Source organism: Bos mutus, chromosome 20 (assembly GCF_027580195.1).
Source record: "Bos mutus isolate GX-2022 chromosome 20, NWIPB_WYAK_1.1, whole genome shotgun sequence".
NCBI classification, from domain to species: domain Eukaryota; kingdom Metazoa; phylum Chordata; class Mammalia; order Artiodactyla; family Bovidae; genus Bos; species Bos mutus.
Window position 1 is genome coordinate 14907566 of NC_091636.1, and position 24211 is coordinate 14931776.

Here is a 24211-nt window from a genome sequence, read left to right on the forward strand (position 1 = left end):
CATTGTGAATAGTTGGATGCTAAAAAGTGCTATTACTGGGAATTCCCTGGTGGTCCAGTGGTTAGGACTCCGAGCTTCCATTGCAGAGGGCATGGATTCTATCTCTGGTCAGAGGACTAAGATCCCACATGCTTCAAGGCCAAAAACTAAATAAATAAATAAAATTCTATTCAAGGCCAAAAAAAAAAATTCTTTTCTGTTATAATTAATTTTCAAAGAACACATTTATTCTTCATTGAAAAATTTTAAAACTTCCTAAGTTTTATACTCATTTAAATCAAAATGGTTGTTTTGGGAGAGATTAGCCACAGCTCTTGAGTAACAGGCATTAACTATTGCTGTTATGTAACTAGTCTTTTATTGTTTCATAATGGTATTTCTATGGATCCAAGTTCTCACTCAGCTTTATTTTGCCTTAGGCACTTTCAGTTCATTAGGTGTTTCAACTGGTTTGTGTGTGAGAAAATGTTATCCCTGTGGTTTTTGTCCAGAAATGCGGCGTTCAACTTTCCCTAAAATGATTCATTTTGCTGAAAACTCTCCTTTTCCCCCCATAATGATATGTCAGCTGAAAATGTAGCATCATGTATTTCTTTCTGAAAGCGAGGTATTGCCTTTACATTTGCTTTAATCCTTAGACTATCTCACCATCTCATCTGGGATGACGTGAGGAGCCAGCAGCCTTGTTATTCTAATTATTCCACAAACAATAGTGAATGTCTACCAGGTACCAGGCACTGCCTTCAACACTCAGGCTTCTCAGAGAGAGAAGCTGCACTCTTCAGAAGCTCCCTATCTGTAGAGAAGCCAGCGGGTAAACTACTAAAGACCATTCTGAGTGCTGTGTGCACAGTACAGATGGCATGGAGGGTGGGTGGGGCACAGAGGCCGACTGGCAGGCTGAGTCCATCTGGGAGTTCAGGGAAGGTGCTTGGAGAAGGCTAGCTTTGAACTGAGTCTGGAAAGATGGATCACTTTGTCAGGAATAGGGAAGAAAGGACATTCTAGACAGAAGGAACCACATGGACAAAGCATGGAGATGTGAAATTGCATGGTGCTTTTGGGAAATTATGAGATGTCTTGTTTAGCTGGAGTGCTCAGGAACTGAGGCAGAGACTGGAGGACAGTACTGTTTTTCTGGAGTGTATTCTTGCTGGCTGGTGTACTTTTTGTATTATATAGTAGAATTAACTGTGGACAAAAAATTGACTGGGGTAATGGAATAATCACAGAGGGATCTATGTGATGCTAACCAAATAAATATAACAAAATAGAATGTAATTCAAAATATATAAAATAAAATACCTTTCCTCAAAATTCCCAGAATCTGTTTATCACTAGAAACAGAGCTGTTGAGGAGAGACAGGAAGCAAACTAACTCTTGACTGATGATATTTTCTGTTCTCTTTCCAGCCTCCCTGCATTATTTGGGAACAATGTGGGCCTGGACACTGTGGATGCTCCCTCTACTCTGCAGATTTGGCCTGGCAGGTAGGTCAGCCTGTGCCCTTTTATGGATTATGCGATTCTATTTGCCTTTTTTGGATAAGAGTTGTTAACTTGAGAACAAAGGGGCAGCTGGACATGGGCATTCATGGATGAACAGTGGGGGATTTGTGAGCTCCCTAAATTTGTGTGGGGTTGTATGTGTGTGTTGATGTATACTTATGCATGTGCAAGTTTGGCAAGATGATCTATCATATTTTCAAAGGGAGAAATGACCCTTTGAAAGTCAAGATTCACTGTTTTAGAGTAATAGTAGGTGATTATCTTGGTGATTCCTGTGTGAAGTGTGCATTGGTTCATATAGGATGCACACATAGAAACATATATACATTTTCACACTATTTGCCATAAATTCCAAGGGTATAAAGGGAAATGAAACAACATCACTACAATGATCCAACTCAAAACTATGGGCCTAATGGCCATATAATACCTTGTAGATCTAAGATGTTTTACTTAGATCACATATTATGTTAAAGAAGATAAGACCAGATTAAAAGAAATGGTGATTGAGCACTGGGAATGTAGACAAGGCATGTAGTATAAATATCGGTCTGGTCAGGCTGCTATATAACAAAATACCACAGATTGGATAGCCTAAACAACAGAAGTTTATTTTCTCACAGTTTTGGAGACTGAAAGTCCAAGGTTGAAGTGTCTGCAGAGTTGATTTTCTCTGACACCTTTCTCCTTGACTTGTTGATGACCATCATCTTGCTGCCTCTTCATGTGGTCATCCCTCTGTGTATCTTAATCTCCTTTTATAAGGACACCAGTGAGATTGAATTAGGACACATTGTAAAGGCCCCATTTTAGTTAATACATCCTTATATGCCCTGTTTCCAAATGCAGTCACCTTCTGAGGCACAGCAGAGAGAGGGTAGGGCTTAAACATATGAGATTTGTGGGGAGGGACACAATTCAGCCCATAACGTCTCATAATCGGAGGTCACCCAGAAGGCAGTTGTGATCCAGAGATAATGAGAATGTCTTCCAGACCTCTGGCATGGCCTGGCCCACCTTGCAGGTCCCTGGGGTTATACTTGTGACACTCCAGAGCTTTGTAGGCATTATAGGCAGGGAGGGCCGTGTGTCTCTGTCTCATTCAGTCTCTTTTGGCCATCTCAGAAATCCCCAATTGCTTCCAATTGTCCAATTTAAAGTTCTGCTTATAAGCATCATAACACTTTTCCCCTCAACTTGTCTTTTTCAGTCTTGTATCTCTGTCTTCTCTTACTACCTTTCATTAATACCATTTCCTGTATAACTGACTCTAGTTTCCATACTACTTCCCTTCTAGACAATTTTCCCCTTGGTCTCAGCCTTGCCCTTCTTTTATTTCAAGACACTTTTCACAACAAAATTTAACTTTGCAATGACACCAAAGTGTTATGAGCGTAGAGAGGAAGAAGGGAGATTGAGAAGATCTTTTTAATTTTGAAAAATGTTCTTTTTGCATATAGGAAATTCGCTGATAAGCAAGAACATTCTCCTGGTCCTTCTTAGAGAAAAGTTCTGAATATTGCTGCTATTTCTAAAAATAGGGGAAATAGTTATTTCTAGAAATGTGGCAATATGTTTATATGCTTTTTCTTAACATGTGGAAGGATACATGTGTGTGAGGGGCAAACATAGCCTTTAGTCATCCACGTGCAAAAAAACCATTCTGTTATAGTTTTAAATTTATACAAAAATTGTGAAGATAGTACAGAGAATTTTATATACCCTTTATCCAGTTTCCCTTATTGCTAATATTTTATAATAGCATCATATGCTTGCTGAAATAAAGAAACTGGTATTAACACATGACTATTAAGCACATTCCAGACTTTACTTGATTTCACCAGTTTTTCCTTAATGTTTTCTTTCTATTCTGGGATCCAATTCAGGGTAGCATATTGCACTGAATTGTCCTGTCTCCTTAGTCTCTTCTGGTGGATGACAACTCTTTAGTCTTCCCTTTTTTCTCATGACTGTGGCAGTCTTGAAGAGTTCTGTGAGTACTCCTGGGGTTTTATGAAAAATAGAACAGAGGTAAAATGCCCTCCATTGCTCTATCACAATTATATAATGTTTGTGACAGTCTTTTGATGAAGAGTTTATATTCTAATTAGAGGTAAGTTGAAGAAGACTTAAAATAGGCACACAAGTTGCCAGCAGGTAGGCAGGACAACAGATGTATAAGCCTTGCTACTCGCTGGCAGTTCTTTACATAAGTCAGGGCAGTTCAGATGTATGGGATCCACAAGAAAGCAAAACTGAAGCTATTTGTTGATCTGGTTTTCCTTTTTTATTCCAGTTCCCCTTGGCACCCTCATTTGTGATCAAACAAATCTACAATGCCCTGAGATCATATGCAGAGTTAGGATGTCATGAGAACATAACAAAGAGAAGAGGGAAAATTACTCTTAAATGAATTCCTCTCCCGAGTCCTAAAATCTTGGATTTTCAGACAAGCTATTTTTCACATGAGGCAGGGAAAGTTGTTTATGCAGTGAAAATAAACAAGCCCAAAATCTTAGTGCTTAAGACAACAAAGTCTATATGTCCATCACAGATAAGCAGGACCTAGGCTGATGGAGGCTGTACCAGCCTAAGACTCATTATCTCAACATGGATTTGCAGGGTGTGCAGGGCAGAGGGAGGAGAAAAAGGATAATAATGTAGCAGCGCTTTAGTCTCCTTTCATGTCAGGGGCCAAAGAAGTCACATTGCTATGCCCAATTTCAAGGAAGAAAGGAAATAAAATCTTCCCCTATGCCCAGGAAGGGGAAATACTGATGAGCACTGGAAATGTTCCTGGGCATTCATTTTATTTATCATAAATCTCTTCCGTAACACCAGCATAGGGGATCAGAATATGCCACCCCAAAATATACCACTTTCGCATAAGGATTTATTTTGGAGTCAATTTATTATTTGGAGTCAAAAGAGAATCAACAGATGCAGAAGTGAAGTCTTTGTGGAACTTCTTTTATTTGTTTAAAAGAAGAAACTTCTGAAAAGTGAGGACTGCTATAAATCTCCTCTCCTGGAGGAGTTTTGTGACCATGAGGAAGACAGAAAACCAGTGCCAGGATGGGTCTGCACATGCAAACCCTGCTCCATTAGTGTCTCCCGTATACTCACCTTTTCACAGTCTGCTACCCTTGAAAACCTAAGTTCATTTTCCTTTGTCCTGTCAGTTCTCTACAGATTTATTGGTTTTGTCTTAAGATGCTTTACCAGCCCAAGTTCTAACCACCCCTTTAAATGACTCTTTATTGAGTTTTTGCCTGTGTAATTTCACTGCATGCATTAATATAATGTTTTTCTCTTGTGAATCTGTCTTTTGTCAGTCTGATTTTACAGGGCCCTGGCTGGAGAGCCTAGGAGAGTGAAAGGAAACAGAATTTTTTCCTTCTCTATACCAATATCAAGTGGCCTGTCCAAGAATATTTCTGTCTTGCCGTGTACCAAACAGTGAGAGTAAAACAAATGTAACTCCTTAAAAAAAGCTCAGGTGAAGAGGAAAATCATTTTTAGAACTACTTTCTCTTCTGATATCTGATAACACTGATGGTTCTGGTAACCAGAGGTTGGATTCCCCTCCGACTTATGGTTTTTATAGATATTAATCAAAGCTTCTGAAAGAGCTGAAGAGAGATATTCAAGGAAGCATAGTAAAGACCAGAGTTCACCATGGTTCGATGGGGATATGTTTAGATCCACAAGGATCTATTCCTGTGCTGTGCTATGCTAAGTCACCTCAGTCGTGTCCAAGGCTCCTCTGTCCATCTATTTCTACGCTGGTTTTTGGGTGGCTGTCTTTGGAGTCAGCCTGTGCAAGGCAGACCGAGAATGAAGGTGGAAATAAAATGTGACTGTAGGGGGCCATAATGAGAAGAGTACAAAACTAAAGACTATTCTGAGTAGACAGGGAAAGACATCTTATTTCTTTGTTTTCCAGCCAATGATCAACTTTGATATCCTGCTAAGAGCTCATGTGCTGGTATGAGTGAAATGGAGGTGGAGGGCAGGCTAGTTTTGGATGACTATTTGTAAGGAAATTGGCCAGAGGACTAAAGACAGACCCACATGTACGCACAAACACACACAGCCAAGATCTCTGAGCCAGAGAGTGAGTCAGTCAGTGTAAAAGCGATGTCCCTGGGGACATTGTTGGCTAACTGTTTGCTCACCCTCTTAGAGGATTTTGCCTGTCCCACTGACAGTTGTGAAGTGTGTATCTGTTAGTATTCTGCTTGCTGTCCTGAGGAATCCTGAGGGAGTGTTTTCAAGCTATGTGGGCTCTCTGAGGAATTACTGGGCTAATTGGCCTACCTTCTGATCTCCACTTACCATGTAGCATTATTTGGTTCAGGTCAGTTAACTTTGGTCCTTTAAGCAGTTGGACTTGGAGATCACCAGCTTTTTCATGGTTTTCAACATGCAAGTAGCATAGATAGCAAGTCATTGACTTAACTGCTGACTAGTGGGTCTTGTCAGGATCAGGCTCATCTGAAGGACTCAGAGGAAGGCTTCTCAGAAAAGAGCTGGAAATGTGGCCATGACATGAAGGCCCCCTTGCTCTGCTTCACTCTTGTTTGTCTCTCCCAGGGGCTGCTTTACCTATGTGGACAATTCTCATTTCTTAGACCACAGTCTCCCACGTTGCAGGCAGGTTCTTTACCATCTGAACCACCAGGGAAACCCATGAATGAATATACAAATCCCGAAACTCCCAAATCTAAGCAGTGAATACAACCCATTCTGAAACTGTTTGTTACTGACTTCCTATTAGAAGGTGTTACCTCTGAAAGAGTTGAAATGTATGCATTAGTCAGATATGCAGATATATTTTATAACATCCTTATTTTCTAGGAATAAGCTAATCAGTTTTCAAAAAGTCCCTGCTCCCCTGGAAAGCCAGGCAGGGCTGAGGAAGGGGACAGCACAGGCAGCACTTACATTTGTTAGCATTGTCTCTGTTTCTTCTGATTTATAGTGTTTTCCAGCTGATTCAGCCTCTCTGGGGTAACAGTGCACAGTTCCATAGTTTCTGCCTGTCCCCCTACTCCTGCCTAGGGTGGTGTCTGGGTATATGAGTGGGTTTACGTAACTTCAGAGTCCTGGTCTCCTAAATCTGTGTGAGCAAGTCTTTGTTTCCCTCTGGACGTTCTGCTGGGGTCTTATCCCTTCTCTGCTATCTGCTGCCGGGCAGCCAGCTTTGCATGGGCTTTGGGGTATCATTGCCAAACCCACTCCTGAAGTTCATGCCCCAGCTGTTTGCCTGTAGTTGACATCCCCCTGTGCACAGAAGCCTCTTCATCTGAATCCCAGCCCTGATTTACAGCTATATCACCCTGAACGTGCCTGATCTCTTCTGAATCCCAGGCCTGGACCAACCCCACACATCTACACCCGCCCACAGTTCCTCACCCTGAGATACTGGGGACTTCTGAATCCCTGCCTGCTACTCTCACCTGTTCAGAGCTTATGTGAAGATCTTCCCCAGCCCTCTCTCCGCAGTGCTAGGACTTCCATATCATGCTGGAGTTGGTGCTGAGTGGTACATGAGGCTCCGACTAGACTTGCTATGCCTGGTGAAATAGGCCACCAGCCCAAACGACCTTGGTTCTTCAGACTCACGCATGTTTGTACTGTTGCACCAAGAACTGACATCCGAGTTCTTTGCTCCGTCTTATTTTCACTACCCTGCTCCAATATTTTACTTGCTACAAGTCATGGACTTCTTACTTCTTATCTGGTAGGAACTTCCTTGAATAAAAATATAAGAAGTGTTTTTTAAGTCAAAATCTAGCTGTTTAAAGGGAGTAACTGCAGAGATGGAGTTAGATTCTTTCCATGGCCCTGATAAGGAGAACCTATTATACCTAGTAACTTACCAAGAAATTCAGCTTTCGATTAATCTGTTTTCATCAAACTCGTTAATGCTGGCAATGTTTATCATGCACTAAAATTACTGTGTTTGTGTATTTTTCTAGACCTGCCAGCTAAGCCTGAGAACATTTCTTGCGTCTTCTACTATACGAAAAATTTTACTTGCACCTGGAGTCCAGAGAAAGAAGCTAATTCTATATCATACACAGTCAGGAGAACTTTGTGAGTACGGGAGCTTGTGTGCCGTCAGGGAGAGTAAGGGGAGGAGGCAGAGGCTCCCACTTTAACTCATGACTCAAGTCACTTAGACAGTAAAATGTTTTCTCAATTATAGCTTCTAGATAACCATTATTTGTATCCAGTGGCTGGGGTGATACTTGGTTATTTGCAACCATACTGATAGGATCTACAGCTAAGAGGGTGGGAGGATGCTTGTATAACCATGACACAACATTACCCTGTAGGCCATTTTTGCACTCTATGATAACCATGGAAAATGCTGAGATCCTTTCTGCTTTCAAAATTCCATGATTCTATATTTCTGTATGTTCAGTCTCTGCTCCCTCACCCCTGCCTTTGCAAATCCTTACACAGTGGGCCCCCTCTTCTGGTCTCAGCCTGTTTCATCTCCCACATAGTCCCCAGAGGACTCTAGCAATACCCACCTACTTGATTCCTACCAATATGTGTAGCTGTTTTCATTAAGTTACAGCTTGATAGGGTTTAAGTTATCTATCTAAGAAAATAATTGTAATGAGTTTTCTGAAAACATTGTACACCAATGGCAAAAAATTAAATCTGAAAAATATGAAGAATATAAAAAATCACCCCAAATCCCACCACCAAAGGTAACAATTTTTAATATTTTGATGAAGACCTTTCTAGACACCTTTAAGAAGAGTTATATAAATATGTAATTTCATATTAATGTAATCATTATTTACATAATATGCATCTTGCTTTTTTTCACCATTAATAGAGTACCAGGCATCTTTCCATATCAATAAATATAGTTGTATTAAAAACTATCATTTTAAATTCTATTTATGTATCTACTGTAATTTATTTAACAAATTTTTTTTATTTTTTCCTTTTAAGAATAAGTTCTCAAGGTTAGAATCTGAGATTTTCAAGAGCCTATTCATTATTTCTTACCAATAGGAAATGCATTATATGAGTGTAACTTCTGATGGACTTACAGGGTTCCCAGGGAGGTCTCCATGGTAACTTTTCTCTCTCCTTGAAGATGAGGAAGGAATCTGGAGAGATAAACATCAATTTCTGGACTATACAGTTCTCAAGAGAGACCCAGAAGGAAGCTACCAAATACATGCTTAACATATTAAATATGCTTATGTTTCTAAACTGCTGTACTAAACTCATGCTGAATCATTTTTTCCTTCAAAGGTGTTATGTACGTGAAAATGATACTTGTAATTCTACAAGTAAAGCTGGTTCTTCATGCTCTTTTTATTCAAGTTTAACACCACCAGATATTTACATTATTCAAGTGGAGGCTAAAAATGCATATGGCATAATTAAATCTGATATAACATATTGGGACTTAACTACCATAAGTAAGTGTCACTTTATATTCTTATGAACTTTTTAATTAAAATATACCCTCTTCTTCTGTTTTTTAAAAGAGATATCTGTAAACTCAAAAGTAGATTCACATCTCAAGCACATAGGTGTATGTTATAGATATATGGAAAATTTGTTTTCTTTTGAAGAAGGAAAAGAGAGGTAGGGCCAGAGGGAAGAAGAAAGGAAGGAAGGAGGGACCTGACCAAAAAAAAAAAAATTAATGAGAAACATTTTGCTGGTCCTTGATTTTCTCTTGCAGTTTGTACTATCAATTATATTAGAAGAAACAGTATATTATTGCTCCTGTAGGAGAAAGTAAAACTCTTATTTTTAAAAATATCTCACTGATTGTTGCTTTCAAATTCTTTTTCAAAGAGTCATTTTTACTATTTAATTTTAAAATAACATCGTTTGTGAGAATAATTCACATGTTATAAGATTCACCTTTTTTGTTAATTTATTTATTTTTAACTGGAGGATAATTGCTTTACAATATAGTTTTTGTTTCTGTTTGTCTCTTGAACCTCCATCCCATCTCCCACCCCATAGATTCACCTTTTAAAAATGACAATTCACCAGTTTTTAAAAATCATATTCACAAAGTTATACAAATATCACCAGGATCTAGTTCCAGAAACTTTTCATCACCCCTCAAAGAAACTTCATGCCCATTAGCAGAAATCCTTAATTGTACCTTCCCCTTGGTCTCTGGCAGTCACTAATCTATTTTTCTGTCTTTATGGATTTACTTATTTCTGAAAATTCGTATAAATGTAATGATACAGTATAGTCCTTGTATTTTATTTCTTTCACAGCATAATGTTTTCAAGGTTCAATCCATCTTGTAGCATTTATTCCTTTTTATAGCTGAATAATAATCCATCATAGGGACATATCACATTCTGTTTAACCACACATTGGTTGATAGACATTTTATTTGTTTCCACTTTTTGGTTATGAATGCTGCAATTATGAATATTTGTGTACAAATTTTTGTGTGGATATAGGCTTCAATTCTCTTAGATGTATACCTAATGAAATTGCTGGGTCATATAACTTAGTCTTTAACTTTTTGAGGAACTGCTGAATTTTACGAAAATGGCTGTACCATTTTACATCCCACCAGCAATTTATAAAGTTACCAGCTTCTCCATATCCTCTTCAACACTAGTTATTGCACTTTTTTTTTTTTTTATTATAACCATCCTAGTGGGTATTAGGGGACTTCCCTGGTGGGTATTACATCATACTTCACTGTTCTGATTTGCACTTACCAAATGATTAATGGTGTTGAGCATCTTTTCATGTGCTAACTGGCCATTTGTACATCTTCTCTGGAAAATGTTAATCCATAACCTTTGCCGATTTTACAAATATGTTGTCTTTTTATTAGTCAATTTTAAGAGTTCTTTTTGTGAGGGGCTGTAGGGATCAAACCTAAGCCCCTTGCAGTGGAAGGGTGAGTCTTAATCACTTGATTGCCAGGGAAGTTCGAGCTCTTCATATATTCTGGGTATCAGCTCCTTACAAGATATGTTTTGCACATGTTTTCTTTCTTCCTGTGGGTTATGTTTTCAATTTCTTAATGATATCCTTTGAAACTAAAACATAATTTAATTTTGATGATTTTATTATAATTTATCTATTTTTTCCTTTATTGCTTGTGCTCAGGAGTCAGAACTAATAATCTAGTGCCAAACCTGAGGTCACAAAGATTTCTACTCTGTTTTCTTTTAAAGACCTTTATAGCTTTAGCTCTTACATTTAGTTCTATGATCCTTCTGAGTTAATTTTTAAACAAAATAACAAACTTTGTATTCCTGAAATAAATCTCACATGGTTGTAAGTGTATAATCCTTTCTATATGTTGCTGAATTTGGATTGATAGTTTTTTTGTTGAGGAGTTTTTCTTCTATCTTCCTAGGGGATATTGGTCTCTTGCTTTCTTTTCTTGTGATATCTTTGTATATTTTTGGCATCATGGAAATATTGGCCTCACAGAATGAGTTGGAAAGTGTTTCCTGGTCCTGTTTTTTGAAAGGGTTACAGGGATCAAGACCATCCCCAAGAAAAAGAAATGCAAAAAAGCAAAATGGCTGTCTGAGGAGGTCTTACAAATAGCTGTGAAAAGAAGAGAAGCGAAAAGCAAAGAAGAAAAGGAAAGATATACTCATTTGAGTACAGAGTTCCAAAGAATAGCAAGGAGAGATAAGAAAGCCTTCCTCAGTGATCAATTCAAAGAAATAGAGGAAAACAATAGAATGGGAAAGTCTAGAGATCTCTTCAAGAAAATTAGGGCTATCAAGGGAACATTTCATGCAAAGATGGGCTCAATAAAGGACAGAAATGGTATGGACCTAATAGAAGCAGAAGATATTAAGAAGAGGTGGCAAGAATACACAGAAGAATTGTACAAAAAAGATCTTCATGACCCAGATAATCATGATGGTGTGATCACTCACCTAGAGCCAGACATCCTGGAATGTGAAGTCAAGTGAGCCTTAGAAAACATCACTATGAACAAAGCTAGTGGAGGTGATGGAATTCCAGTTTAACTATTTAAAATCCTAAAAGATGATGCTGTGAAAGTGCTGCACTCAACATGCCAGCAAATTTTGAAGACTCAGCAGTGGCCACAGGACTGGAAAAGGTCAGTTTTCATTCCAATCCCAAAGAAAGGTAATACCAAAGAATGCTCAAACTACTGCACAATTGCATTCATCTCACATGCTAGTAAAGTAATGCTCAAAATTCTCCAAGCCAGGCTTCAGCAATACGTGAACCATGAACTTCCAGATGTTCAAGCTGGTTTTAGAAAAGGCAGAGGAACCAGAGATCAAATTGCTAACATCCGCTGGGTCATCGAAGAAGCAAGAGAGTTCCAGAAAAACATCTATTTCTGCTTTATTGACTATGCCAAAGCCTTTGACTGTGTGGGTCACAATAAACTGTGGAAAATTCTGAAAGAGATGGTAATACCAGACCACCTGACCTGCCTCTTGAGAAACCTATATGCAGGTCAGGAAGCAACAGTTCGAACTGGACATGGAACAACAGACTGGTTCCAAATAGGAAAAGGAGTTCGTCAAGGCTGTATATTGTCACTCTGCTTATTTAACTTATATGCAGAGTACATCATGAGAAACACTGGGCTGGATGAAGCACAAGCTGGAATCAAGATTGCCGGGAGATATATCAATAACCTCAGGTATGCAGATGACACCACCCTTATGGCAGAAAGTGAAGAAGAACTAAAGAGCCTCTTGATGAAAGTGAAAGAGGAGAGTGAAAAAGGTGGCTTAAAGCTCAACACTCAGAAAACGAAGATCATGGCATCCTGTCCCATCACTTCATGCCAAATAGATGGGGGAACAGTGGAAATAGTGGCTGACTTTATTTTTTGGCCTCCAAAATCACTGCAGATGGTGATTGCTGCCAGGAAATTAAAAGATGCTTACTCCTTGGAAGGAAAGTTATGACCAACCTAGACAGATAGTAAAAAGCAGAGACATTACTTTGTCAACAAAGGTCCATCTAGTCAAGGCTATGTTTTTTCCAGTGGTCATGTATGGATGTGAGAGTTGGACTATAAAGAAAGCTGAGCACTGAAGAATTGATGCTTTTGAACTGTGGTGTTGGAGAAGACTCTTGAGAGTCCCTTGGACTGCAAGGAGATCCAACCAATCCATCCTAAAGGAGATCAGTCCTGGGTGTTCATTGGAAGGACTGATGTTGAAGCTGAAACTCCAATACTTTGGCCACCTGATGCGAAGAGCTGACTCATTGGAAAAGACCCTGATGCTGGGAAAGTTTGAGGGCAGGAGGAGAAGGGACTACAGAGAATGAGATGGTTGGATGGCATCACCGATTCAATGGACATGAATTTGGGTAAACTCCAGGAGTTGGTGATGGATATGGAGGCCTGGCATGCTGCAGTTCATGGGGTTGCAAAGAGTCAGACACGACTGAGCGACTGAACTGAACTGAAAGATCAGTGGTAATTGGTCTTTAAACCTTTGGTACATCTCACCAGTGTAGGTATCTGGGCCTCAGATTTTCTTTTTATGAAGTGTTTTGACTTGGGTTTCTTTTTAAAACATTTTAAACTAAAAATTCCTAAAACATTTAGGAACTCCCTTTGAAAGGCTTACATTACAATGCTAACATTGGCTCTGCCTCTTGTCGATGGGCCTAAAAGGGGCAAGGTTTTTCACTTTGTAAACACAAACTTTTATTTTATTTTTATCTTTTGGAGAAGGCAATGGCACCCCACTCCAGTACTCTTGCCTGGAAAATCCCATGAACGGAAGAGCCTGGTAGGCTGCAGTCCATGGGGTCGCTAAGAGTCGGACACGACTGAGTGACTTCACTTTCACTTTTCACTTTGATGCATTGGAGAAGGAGATGGCAACCCACTCCAGTGTTCTTGCCTGGAGAATCCCAGGACAGTGGAGCCTGGTGGGCTGCTGTCTATGGGGTCGCACAGAGTCGGACACGACTGAAGCAACTTAGCAGCAGCAGCAGCAGGATCTTAAGGAGATACTTGCATTTCCATGTTCATTACAATATTATTCACAATAGCCAAGATATAGAAACAACCCAAATACCCACCAACAGAGGCATGAATAAATAAATTGTGCTATACACATACACTGCAATTACTGTAGCTATTTTGGAAAGCAAAATGACATTTTGTGGAAAGTAGCCCTAAAAATGTTTATGTTGTTTGTTGTTTAGTCACTAAGTCATGTCCAACTCTTTTGGAACCCAATGGACTCTAGCCTGCCATGCTCCTCTGTCCTTGGGATTCTCCAGGCAAGAATACTGGAGTGGGTTGCCCTTTCCTTCTGCAAGGGATCTTTCCAACCCAGGGATCAAACCCACATCTCCTGCACTGGCAGGTGGATTCTTTACCACTGAACCACCTGGGAAGCCCCAAAATGGTTATACTTTTTAATTTAATCCTTCTGTCCTAGGGGATCTAAGGAAGCCATGAGAGATACACACAAAGATACAACTATTATCCACTTACTTGTTCACTTAACAAATATCTGAAATTTGCTAAGTACCAAGTGTTAATCAAAGGCCTTGTGATTGAGACTCAGCTTCTGTTTTCAGGGGGGCTTTAAAACGAGAAATTGGAAACACTATGTACAGTACACTAATAGAGAAAGTGTCAAATTCTGTTTCTCTATAAGAGAATATTATGAAGCTTTGAAAACATGTTTTGAAAAATTTCAATGCAAAGGGATGTTCGCTGATTCCATAATGTTTTTCATAAAGACAAAAGATTTATTTAGCATAACATCAATTTTCTTTTAAAAAGTACAAATTTTTGTATAGGTAAAAGCCTGGAAATACACCAAAATGCTAATAATGATGATCTCTGGTTGATGGCAAGGAGGGCATGGTAACCCACTGCAGTATTCTTGCCTGGGGAATCCCATGGACAGAGGAGCCTTGTGGGCTATAGTCCATGGGATCACAAAGAATCCAATATGACTGAAGTGACTTAGCATGCATGCTGGTTGATAGAATTATGATTGACTTAAAGTTTTTCTTTGTAGTTTTTCTATATTTAAAAAATTGGGGGACTTCCCTAATGGTCCAGTGGTCAAGACTCTGCCTTCCAATGCAGCGGGTGTGGGTTCAATCCCTGGCCAGGGAACTAGATCCTACAAGCTACAACTATGAATTCTTATGCTGCAACTTAGACCTGGCACAACCAAATAAATAAATTTAAATAAATAATTTTTGAAATGAGCCTATGTTACTTTTATAACACCCCCCCCCAACCTTTTTCAAGGAGAGATTTAGGGTGAGAATGTTTGTAGTGTTCAGGGGAAATGAAGGTGCTTTCTACTGAGCACTTCTTCATCCTGGGGGTCAAAGACAGAGAGATGGGGAGAATAGACAAGAGGAACCACCCATTCTCTGGTCATGAAGTTTCTTTTTACCTCCCTTCTGTTTGACAAAAGATCTGACCCAGTCGGTAAAAGGCTGATTTGTTAAAAAAAAAAAAAGAAAGAAAGAAAGAAAGAAACCCACAGAAATATAGCCTCTCCTCACTGTACATTCTTTTTTGAAGGGGTGGGAGGTAGCAGCATTCTTTATGCCCTGCTTTCCTACTGCCTTTTGCATACACTAAATCATAGAATATGCACTATGATTTCCTTTGCAATTCTGGGTGGATGTTATTAGCACTTTCTGGTCTTTGTGCAAATACAAAAACTGTATGATTTTTATTTTCAGCTAAAATCGAGCCACCTAAGATTTCCAGTGTGAAACCAGTTTTGGGCCTCAAACAAATGGTTCAAATAAAATGGACACAGCCTGTGTTGGCACCTAAGTCATCTACTTTAAATTATACACTTCGATTCAGAGCAGTAAATAGTACCCACTGGGTAAGTTATGCCATTATAATGTTTCTAAGAGAATTGTTGACATTTGTTGATCTGGAATCATTTTTTCCATTTTCTACATTTAAGAGAGACAATAGTGAATACTTTTCTCCCCAGTTTCCTATTTGGGCCTTTTAGATTGGAAAAGTGTTTTACTATATGCATCTTTATTTTTGCATTTCATTCTGTTTTGTGTCTAGCTACATTGGTTCTTGAAAGTCTATAGCTTGGGAATTTCCTTTTAAATTGTTCTAAGCTTTGTGATCTATAGCACATATTTAGAAAGTGAACAAAACATAAATATTGCATTTAACAGATTAAGTCAGTGTGCATGTAAAAACCACTGATATAAAAAATAGCATGCTGTAGCCCCCTGCCTACCTTTTTCTGATGACACACTCCTCCTGCCTTTAGAACTCATGATTATCCTAGTTTTCATAGTAATTACTTCTTTGCTTTTTATTATGGTATTACCATGTAAGCCTGCATCCCTAAGCAATGTAGTTGGAGACAGTATATAAATGGAATCCATATATTTTGTATTTTCTTTATGTTTGACTCCTCTCTCTCAATATTGTGCTTCTAAGATCCATTCATGTTTTACAGTGCTGGAGTTTATACATTTTTATCCCAGTGTAGTCTTCTGTTGCATGTACACAATGGAATCATGGCTTTAATTTTCACTTACCTGACTTTTAATGAGATTATATGTCTTTTCATGTATTTATTGGCCACTTGGAATTCTTCTTTGTGAAATATTGATTTAAGCCTTTTGCACACTTTTTTCTGTTGGATGATCTGATTTTTTAATTGACTTATAGCAGTTACTTACATACTCTGTTTATGAGTCTTTCATTTTTTATGTGTCTTGTAAACATCTCTCACTATGCATCATGCCTTTTCACTTTCTTAATGGTAACTTTAGAGGAACAGAACTTCTTAATATGAATAGTGTCAAATTTTATCAACCTTTTCCTTTATATTTATTGTCTTTTGCATCTTGAGAAATATTTTCTTACCACAAAATTCAGAAATAATTATCATATTTCCATAATGCAGTTTGATCTTATATCAACTTTCTATTTCTAACCAACTTACATTATTCACTCTTAGCTTCCAGCCAATTAAATCACTTAAATCTTTGACTTTCCCCTCAACACACAAAAGATTTTCTAGTAAGAACATTTCCACTGTCTTATAACTTATCCCTTTTTAACCTAAAATGCTGATGTTTTATTTCTTCCTATTGAATTTATTCAGGTTGGACTTATCCATCATTTTGGCCTATTGAGAATCTTTATTCTATTACCCAAAGCCTGTAGTTAACTTTCTACTTTATAACTTTTCAATAAACCTTAGAGTTAACTTTTTACTTTTTAATTTTTTTAATATCTTCAGATATGATAACACTTTTATACCTTCATCTAATCATTGATCAAAAAGAATGACTATATCAGAGCCCATCCAAAGATATCAGCCTCTACTTTGAGCTAAAAGAAGCTCATTTACTCAGGCTTCTTTGAATATAGAAGGCCACCACAGTCATTCAGCCTCCTCTTTTCATCTTGGCCATGAGGCCATCACTAGACTGTTTCCTTTAGTGAAGCCCACCGTACTATATCTATTGCATCCTCCACTAGACTAGGACTCTTTCAGAAAAGAAAATTGGTTAAGTTTCACTTGTCTTATATTCAAGTCAAGAGAAATAATGAGTTCACTCTTCCTCTCAGCTTCTTTTCTGTGCCAACTCTGGATCCATTCTCCTAGAACTGACTATAAGAATATAAGACTCACTGATTGGTAGTTTCTGGAACCCAGAAAGGAACCCCTAAGTAGGACACTCCCCAGCACAACATAAGCTCATCTTCATACCACATATCATGGGCTCAGTGAATCTGAGGAACTTCTGTGTGATCTACTGTCTAGCAACCCTTGGTTTCTTTTGTCTGATCCCAGAGTCCTGTGACTACTTTATAAAATCCAACAAGAAAAATAAGCCAGGATCTATATTCCCCTGGAAAATTACTAAACCATTTACAATACGAAGTGAGGGCAACACATGCAAGCTACTTCAATCCCTAGCATCCTGTACCCCACCTCTTTGATAAACTTACCTGCATCTGTACTTATCTTTGCCTCCCTCCTTCCAATACCCTGGAAGGAAGAGGTCCTTCCTCCTGCTAACCTGGAGAAAGTGGGAAGGAGAGTGGAATGTGCAACCAGAATCTCTCTCCTTTCAGTTCTCAACCACAACCAAGTCTAATCAGTTCTAAATCCAACTAAACCAATCCAGTCTTGTCTGGATGGTTCTCATCCCATTGTCAATGGAAAAGGCCTAAATTCTTAACCCTCCAAGGTCTGGCCCCTAACAACCCCTCCAAACTCATCTTCCATCTTGCTCTCGCTTCTCTAGTGATTCTGAATTGCTAGTTTCCCTTGCGTCATGTCATTTCATTATTCTGTGCTTCTGCCTAGAACAGCTCTCTGCTTTGTACGTCTCCTCTTGGCCTAAACCTTGCTAGATCCACTCGTCTCTCAGAACTCTGGTCTGACGTATTTTCTTCTGGGAGTCTAGATAGGTGCTCCTCCTCTGTCATTGCACTTAACATAGTCACTTAAACTCATCTCTCCCCATATTTGATGATAAGTTCCTCAAACACAGAGACCTTGATTTTCATCTTAGTTTTCTTATTGCCTGCCACATATGCTCAATAAATGTTTAATTAAACTAAACCACATAAAAACTAATTTCAAAATCCCAATACGTTCATATAACAAGACTCATATTTGTGTGATGCTAATATATGGGTTTGCTTCCCAGGTGGCTCAATGATAAAGAATCCTACTTGCCAATGTAGGAACTGCAGGACACTTGTTTTCAATTCCTGTGTTGGAAAGATGCCCTGGAGGAGGTAAAGGCAACCCACTCCAATATTCTTGCTGTGATAATCCCATGGACAGAGGAGTTTGGTGGGCTACAGTCCATGGGATTGCAAAGAGTCTGAGACTGAGCACCCACGCACACAATATATGGGTTACAGAGTGCTTTTTTATACTCTAAGCTACTCAATCCTTGCAAATATCCTATAAATTCTTGTTGTTTAGTTAATAAGTTGTGTCTGACTCTTTGAAATCCCATGGACCATAGTCTGCTTGGCTTCTCTTTCCATGTGATTTCCCAGGCAAGAATGTTGTTGTTCAGTCGCTCGGTCATATCTGACTCTCTGCAACTCCCTGTGAATGCAGCACACCAGGGTTCCTGGTCCTCCACTATCTCCCAGAGTTTGTTCAAACACATGTCCATGGAGTTGATGATGCCCATCCAACCATCTCATCCTCTGTCACCCTCTTGTCCTCCTGTCCTCAGTCTTTCCCAGCATCAGGATTTTTTCCAATGAGTAGGCTTTTCACATCAGGTGGCCAAAGTACTGGAGCTTCAGCTTCAGCATCATTCCTTCTAATGAATATTCAGGGTTGATTTTCTTTCAGATTGACTGGTTTGATCTCCTTGCTGTCCAAGGGACTCTCAAGAGTCTTCTCCAACTCCAGAGTTCAAAAGCATCAATTCTTCGGTGCTCAGCCTTCTTTATGGTCCAACTCTCACATCCATATGTGACTACTGGGAAAACATAAGCAAGAATACTAGTGTGGGTTACCAATTCCTTCTTCAGGAGATGTTCCCAACTCAGGGATTGAAACTGTGTCTCCTCCATTGGAAGGTTGATTCTTTACCACTGAGCCACCTGGGAAACCCCTCCTATAAATAAGATATCACTATTCTTCTTATTGTGGTTGTTGTTTAGTCAGTAAGTTGTGTCTGACTCTTTGTGACCCTGTGGACTGTAGCCCACCAGGCTCCTCCTCCATGGGATTTCCCAGGCAAGAATACTGGAATGAGTTGCTATTTCCTTCTTCTAGGGATCTTCCTGACACAGGGATCAAACCCACATCTCCTGCATTTGCAGGTGAATTCTTAACCACTGAGCCACCAGGGAAGCCCCATTATTATTACAGATTAGTAAATTGCAATGTAGAGTGCTTTGGTCATCTGTCCAAGATTTGTAAGTTACAGAGTTGAGCTCAGGTTTTGTGAGGCCAAGTTCAGTCATTCATTTGCCCATACTTTAACCTCCAAACCACCTTCCCATGGCCGTAGTGTAAAGGGTTTCTACTTTTATAAAAGGGAACCATGTAAACACTCTACCAAAGGTTTTCAAGACAGTTTTAAGAATTTGATTTAGGCTTTGCTCCAAAACTTCTGACCCATCTCTTAACACATAAACGCTTGGAATAAGCTAGGACTTGGCACAAAATACAGGTTGTTAGAAACAAAACTGGTGAAGTTAATTAGTGTTTTGGTAGGAGTCCATTGCTTGTACTGAGTTCAGGAAATTTTAGATTTAAGCCTGTATATAGAGGATCAATTGATCTTGGACCCAGTGAGGACCAAAGCCATATAGCCTGGAAAAAAGTCACAGTAAAGAAGCCGTAGAGGAGCACTCTTTGGAAATTTAATTGCATTTTTTACTGCCCTGAGGCTAGGGCTTGAAAGAACAGGTTTGCATAGGTACTGTGAACAGAGCTTTCTGATTGTGAGGAGAACCAGCAAGAGACCAAGCATGTGCTGAGAGTACTAGCAAAGCAGAAGGAAAATTTTGAGAAATTAAAAATAGAAGAAGAATATTATGTATTTTAAAAAGCATGAAAAGTAAAATAGAATGTCATTAGACTCCCTTGCATGTGTTTTATGGCTTAACACTGTTTTTATTTTGATTTACGCCTGGAGAATACCATGTGGTTGACCTTCTCTCAAAGGTCTTAATCTGGTTTTAACTGAGTCCCATAACTGAGGTCAGTTGGGGAGGGTACTTCCCCAGAGATGATGAATTGTCCCAAGATATGTTCCCAACAGCCCTGTTCTACCACTGCAACGTCTCCAGGGGCTTTTGCAGGAAGGTGCTCAGGGAACCTGGGGTTCAGCAGCAAAATTGCCCTCAGGCCTGCATGCTGCTTCCTTGCTCTGATGCCATCTCACTAGACTGGGAGTTCAGAACCATCCTTCTGCAGCTGGGATGCTCAGCTGTTGGCCACATAGGCACATCCTCATTTTGCCCCAGTTTCCTTTAGGCCCAGCACCTACAATTGTGTACCTATTTTCACAGCTGTTGTTGTACACGTAAGCGATATCCGGACTTCCTATTCTTGCCAGATTCTATGGGCTGGTGTGCATCCTCACAAAGTAGTCATGTCTGTAATTACAGTTTATTTTCATTAATAAGCTCAATATAAATCTATATAAACCTACAGCTTAAAGTTCATGCTGTAGCAACAATGATCATGCTCAGTAAGACATAGCTGAATTTCTAGTTTCTTGTGGAGAGTTAAGTCCAGAGGGACTTTTATAGAAAGCAACACGCTCATTTACTAACAAGGAAACTGAGGTCTAGAAAGGGGAGGTGGTTTATTTGCCTCTCCCTGTTCTTCACATTGAGAGAGTGTCAAAATGAATTTATTTATCTAGGATACTGAGATCTTTAGCAACTTGAGTGATCACCCAAAGACCAATCATTTGAAATGGGAAGTTTGAATAAAAGGAAAGAGTCTGAGAGTGAGAGGAATCTGTGCTCCGATCCTAGTTCTGCTGATTATAAATGCTGAGGTAGTCCATAATCACTTAACTTGTCTGGGTTTCATTCATGACATGAGTTTGAATTTAATACTCTCAAGGTGTCTTTTACATGCTGTTCCTTGAGATCTTATCTCTACATATTATTGTCACCTCCAGAAATTAAACTGAGGCCCGTATTGGGTGCCAGGACTCCACTCTGCATCTTCCAGAACAGCAAGATTCACTCACATCCAGTCCAGAGGCAGGAATCTCTACCTCACAAGCTTAGAAACAAGAAAGGGGAGGGGTGGTGGTTCTTGGGGTAACTCACCTCTATTTTGATGCTAACAGTCTCCAGGCATGTGTAGAAGTTTATTTATGAAAATTAAAAAAGGTGAAATATAATGCTGCTAGTTCAGAAAGGTAAGAGAAGGTTGGGAAGTAAAGAAGAAAAATGGAAAGATAACATGCGGTCTCCCATCCAGCTCAAGGCTGTCTTTGTCTTTTAGATGGAAGTCAACTTCACCAGAAGCGGTAAGAATGAAGAAGAAGCATACAACCTCACAGGGCTGCAGGCTTTTACAGAGTACGTTGTAGCTCTGCAGTGTGTGGTTCACAAGTCAAGGTTCTGGAGTGGCTGGAGTCAAGAAAAGATGGGAGTAACTGTGGAAGAAGGCAAGTTGGTCCCTTGTGGTTTCGTTTTTGCCTGCTCTGGTTTAGGGCAAACTGAACTGAGCCTTTGTGGATTTTGTCAAGTACTTTGCCATACTTGGGAATCATGGAATCCCGCAATCCCAGAGCCAGAGAGTCTGTACAGTGCCCCTCCACAGGGCATGCATGGCACATGCTTGAGCCTACAGGATAAGCTGGCCCTCCCCCGATGATGTTAGTGACATTAGCAGCTTTTTGCCTTGAAGGCAAAGGACCATATCTTGAATACTTGTATAAATTTCTTATACTATGCTTGAAGTAGTATAATATTATTTAAAGATGTCCTATGATAAAGATTGATGTTGCAAACCCTGAGCTACTGCTAAAAAATAAAGGTATAACTAATGAGAAAAAAGGTCACATCTTTAATTATAGTGAAGGAAGGAAGGAGAAGAGGATTGTACCTTGATTGAATGGTTACCATGAGTCAGGAATGGTAATTAAGAATACTATTGGGTTAGCCAAAATGTTCATTTGAGTTTTTCTATAACCTCTTAGGGAAAAACTGGAATGAACTTTTTGGCCAACCCAATACTTCAAATCTGTGGGCTTCATATAAAATCCAGCCTGGCTGCGGAGTAACTTTGGGCAAGATACACAAACTCTAAGACTCAGTCTCCTTACTAATTTTTCCCCTTTTCCATAATGAACTATAATTTATAAACTTGAGTTAATAGTGGTACCTATTTTTTAGTATTATTTTAAAGATTAAATGAGATAATGTGTTTAGCCCATAATCAACATTCAGTAATTGATAGATTTCCTATTAGTGTTATTAATTCTCCGAAAAGCCCTATGAAATATGTAGAATCACCTCCATTTGCAAGTGAGATAGATGAGATGTTAATTTGTTCAGGGTCACTCAGCATGTTACCATGCTCTATAAATCAGGAGCCTTGCCCAGAGCCTGACCCCAGTAGATGTTCAATAAGTGTTTGATGAATGTGTTAGTTTCCTGTGGCCACTGTAACAAATTGTGGGTGTGTGTGTGTGCTCAGTTGTTCAGTCATGTCCGACTCTTTGTGACCCCAGGGACTATAGCATGCCAGCCTCCTCTGTCCATGTAATTTTCCAGGCGAGAATACTGGAGCAGGTTACCATTTCCTACTCCACGGGATCCTCCCAACTCAGAGATTGAACTCCCCTCTCTTGTGTCTCCTGCATTGGCAGGTGGATTCTTTGCCACTGCGCCACCTGGGAAGCCCACATTTTTTCTTTTTCTCTTCTAGTTCTAGAATTCAAAGGTCCAAAATCAGTTTCACTGGACTAAGGTCAAAATGTTGTCACAGTTGGAGATTTTGAAGGGAGAATATATTTTCTTGCCTTTTCTACCTTCTAGTAGCTCCCTGTATTCCTTGGTTTGTGGCCCCTTCCTATGAACAAAGCATATTACTCCAGACTCTGCTTCTGTTATCACATTACCTTTTTCTCCTCTTCTGTGTCAAATCTGTCTGCTTCCTTCTTGTAATGACCATCGTGATAACATTTAGGGCCCACTGGGATAATCCAAGATAATCTCCCCATCTCAAAATCCTAACCCAATCACATGTACAAAGTCCCTTTGGCCATATAAGGTAATATTTATAGGTGATAGAGATTTGTACTTAGATCTTTGGTGTTTGTTTTTCAACCTACTACAATGAATGAATGACTAATTAAATGAATACCTATCAAGGGCCACACATCTTCTGAAATATGTCAAAGAAACAGAAAAATGCTGATCATTCTAACCTTCTGAGGCTTTAACTTTGTTTGAGACATGTTGGTTCTAGACCATGAATTTGCCCCCACCCCACCTCTGGGCATGATTTCAGGCCCTTCTTAATCAATCTTACAACAAGTCCCTCACTGGTCTTAGGCAACATGTGGGGTCAGCTCCTGTGTTCCCTGGTCTATATGGCAAAAATGTATTCCCCTGGATCCTGGTTGAGTTTCCCATGACAACCAAATTAGTGTTAACAGATATTTGGCATGTTTGCCCATATGATCATATGTCTGGGAATAATCTGGTGCCTTCTGAATTTCGTATCTCCCACTGGAGATGTTCATGCTTAGTCTGGACTACTCACTGGTGGATGTAGTCACAACAAAGATTCATGTGACACACATAAAGGATTGGGCTGGATGGCCTCTGAAGTCCCTTCTTGCTCTGAGATTCTATTAATCTACGGTATTCAGGCATCCAAGCTTCCATGCTCAACTGTAAGAATACAGAGAAAAGTAATAAAAAATTTATAATCATTATGTGTTTATATGCTTAGAACAGTGCCTTACAAATGGTAAGTGCCATATAAATTTTAAATAAATAAAAACACGTGCATGATTAAAACAAAACTAGTCAAGTTGTGGACCTAATGTGAATTTTTGATTAAAATTTATGCCGTATTTGGGAGCACTCTATAGACATCATCTCAAATAATCCAATCTTAAAACAAATATACTAGTTTACAAATACCAAACAGCACATAAATTGTACAATATAAAATGGTCCAATGGTTATAATCTGTTGGAGTGC

The 24211-nt window shown here is 39.3% G+C and overlaps 1 protein-coding gene across 1 annotated transcript in view; it reads left to right on the forward strand.

The window, feature by feature from the left end:
- Nucleotides 1-24211, forward strand: part of IL31RA (interleukin 31 receptor A) — a 73430-nt gene that overhangs the window by 19755 nt on the left and 29464 nt on the right. Inside the window, exons 2-6 of the mRNA XM_005887383.2 lie at nt 1414-1491; nt 7494-7611; nt 8797-8966; nt 15229-15380; nt 21495-21660. Coding sequence (XP_005887445.1) covers nt 1437-1491; nt 7494-7611; nt 8797-8966; nt 15229-15380; nt 21495-21660 — 661 coding nt within the window. The 5' untranslated portion in view covers nt 1414-1436. The remainder of the gene's footprint in view (nt 1-1413; nt 1492-7493; nt 7612-8796; nt 8967-15228; nt 15381-21494; nt 21661-24211) is intronic.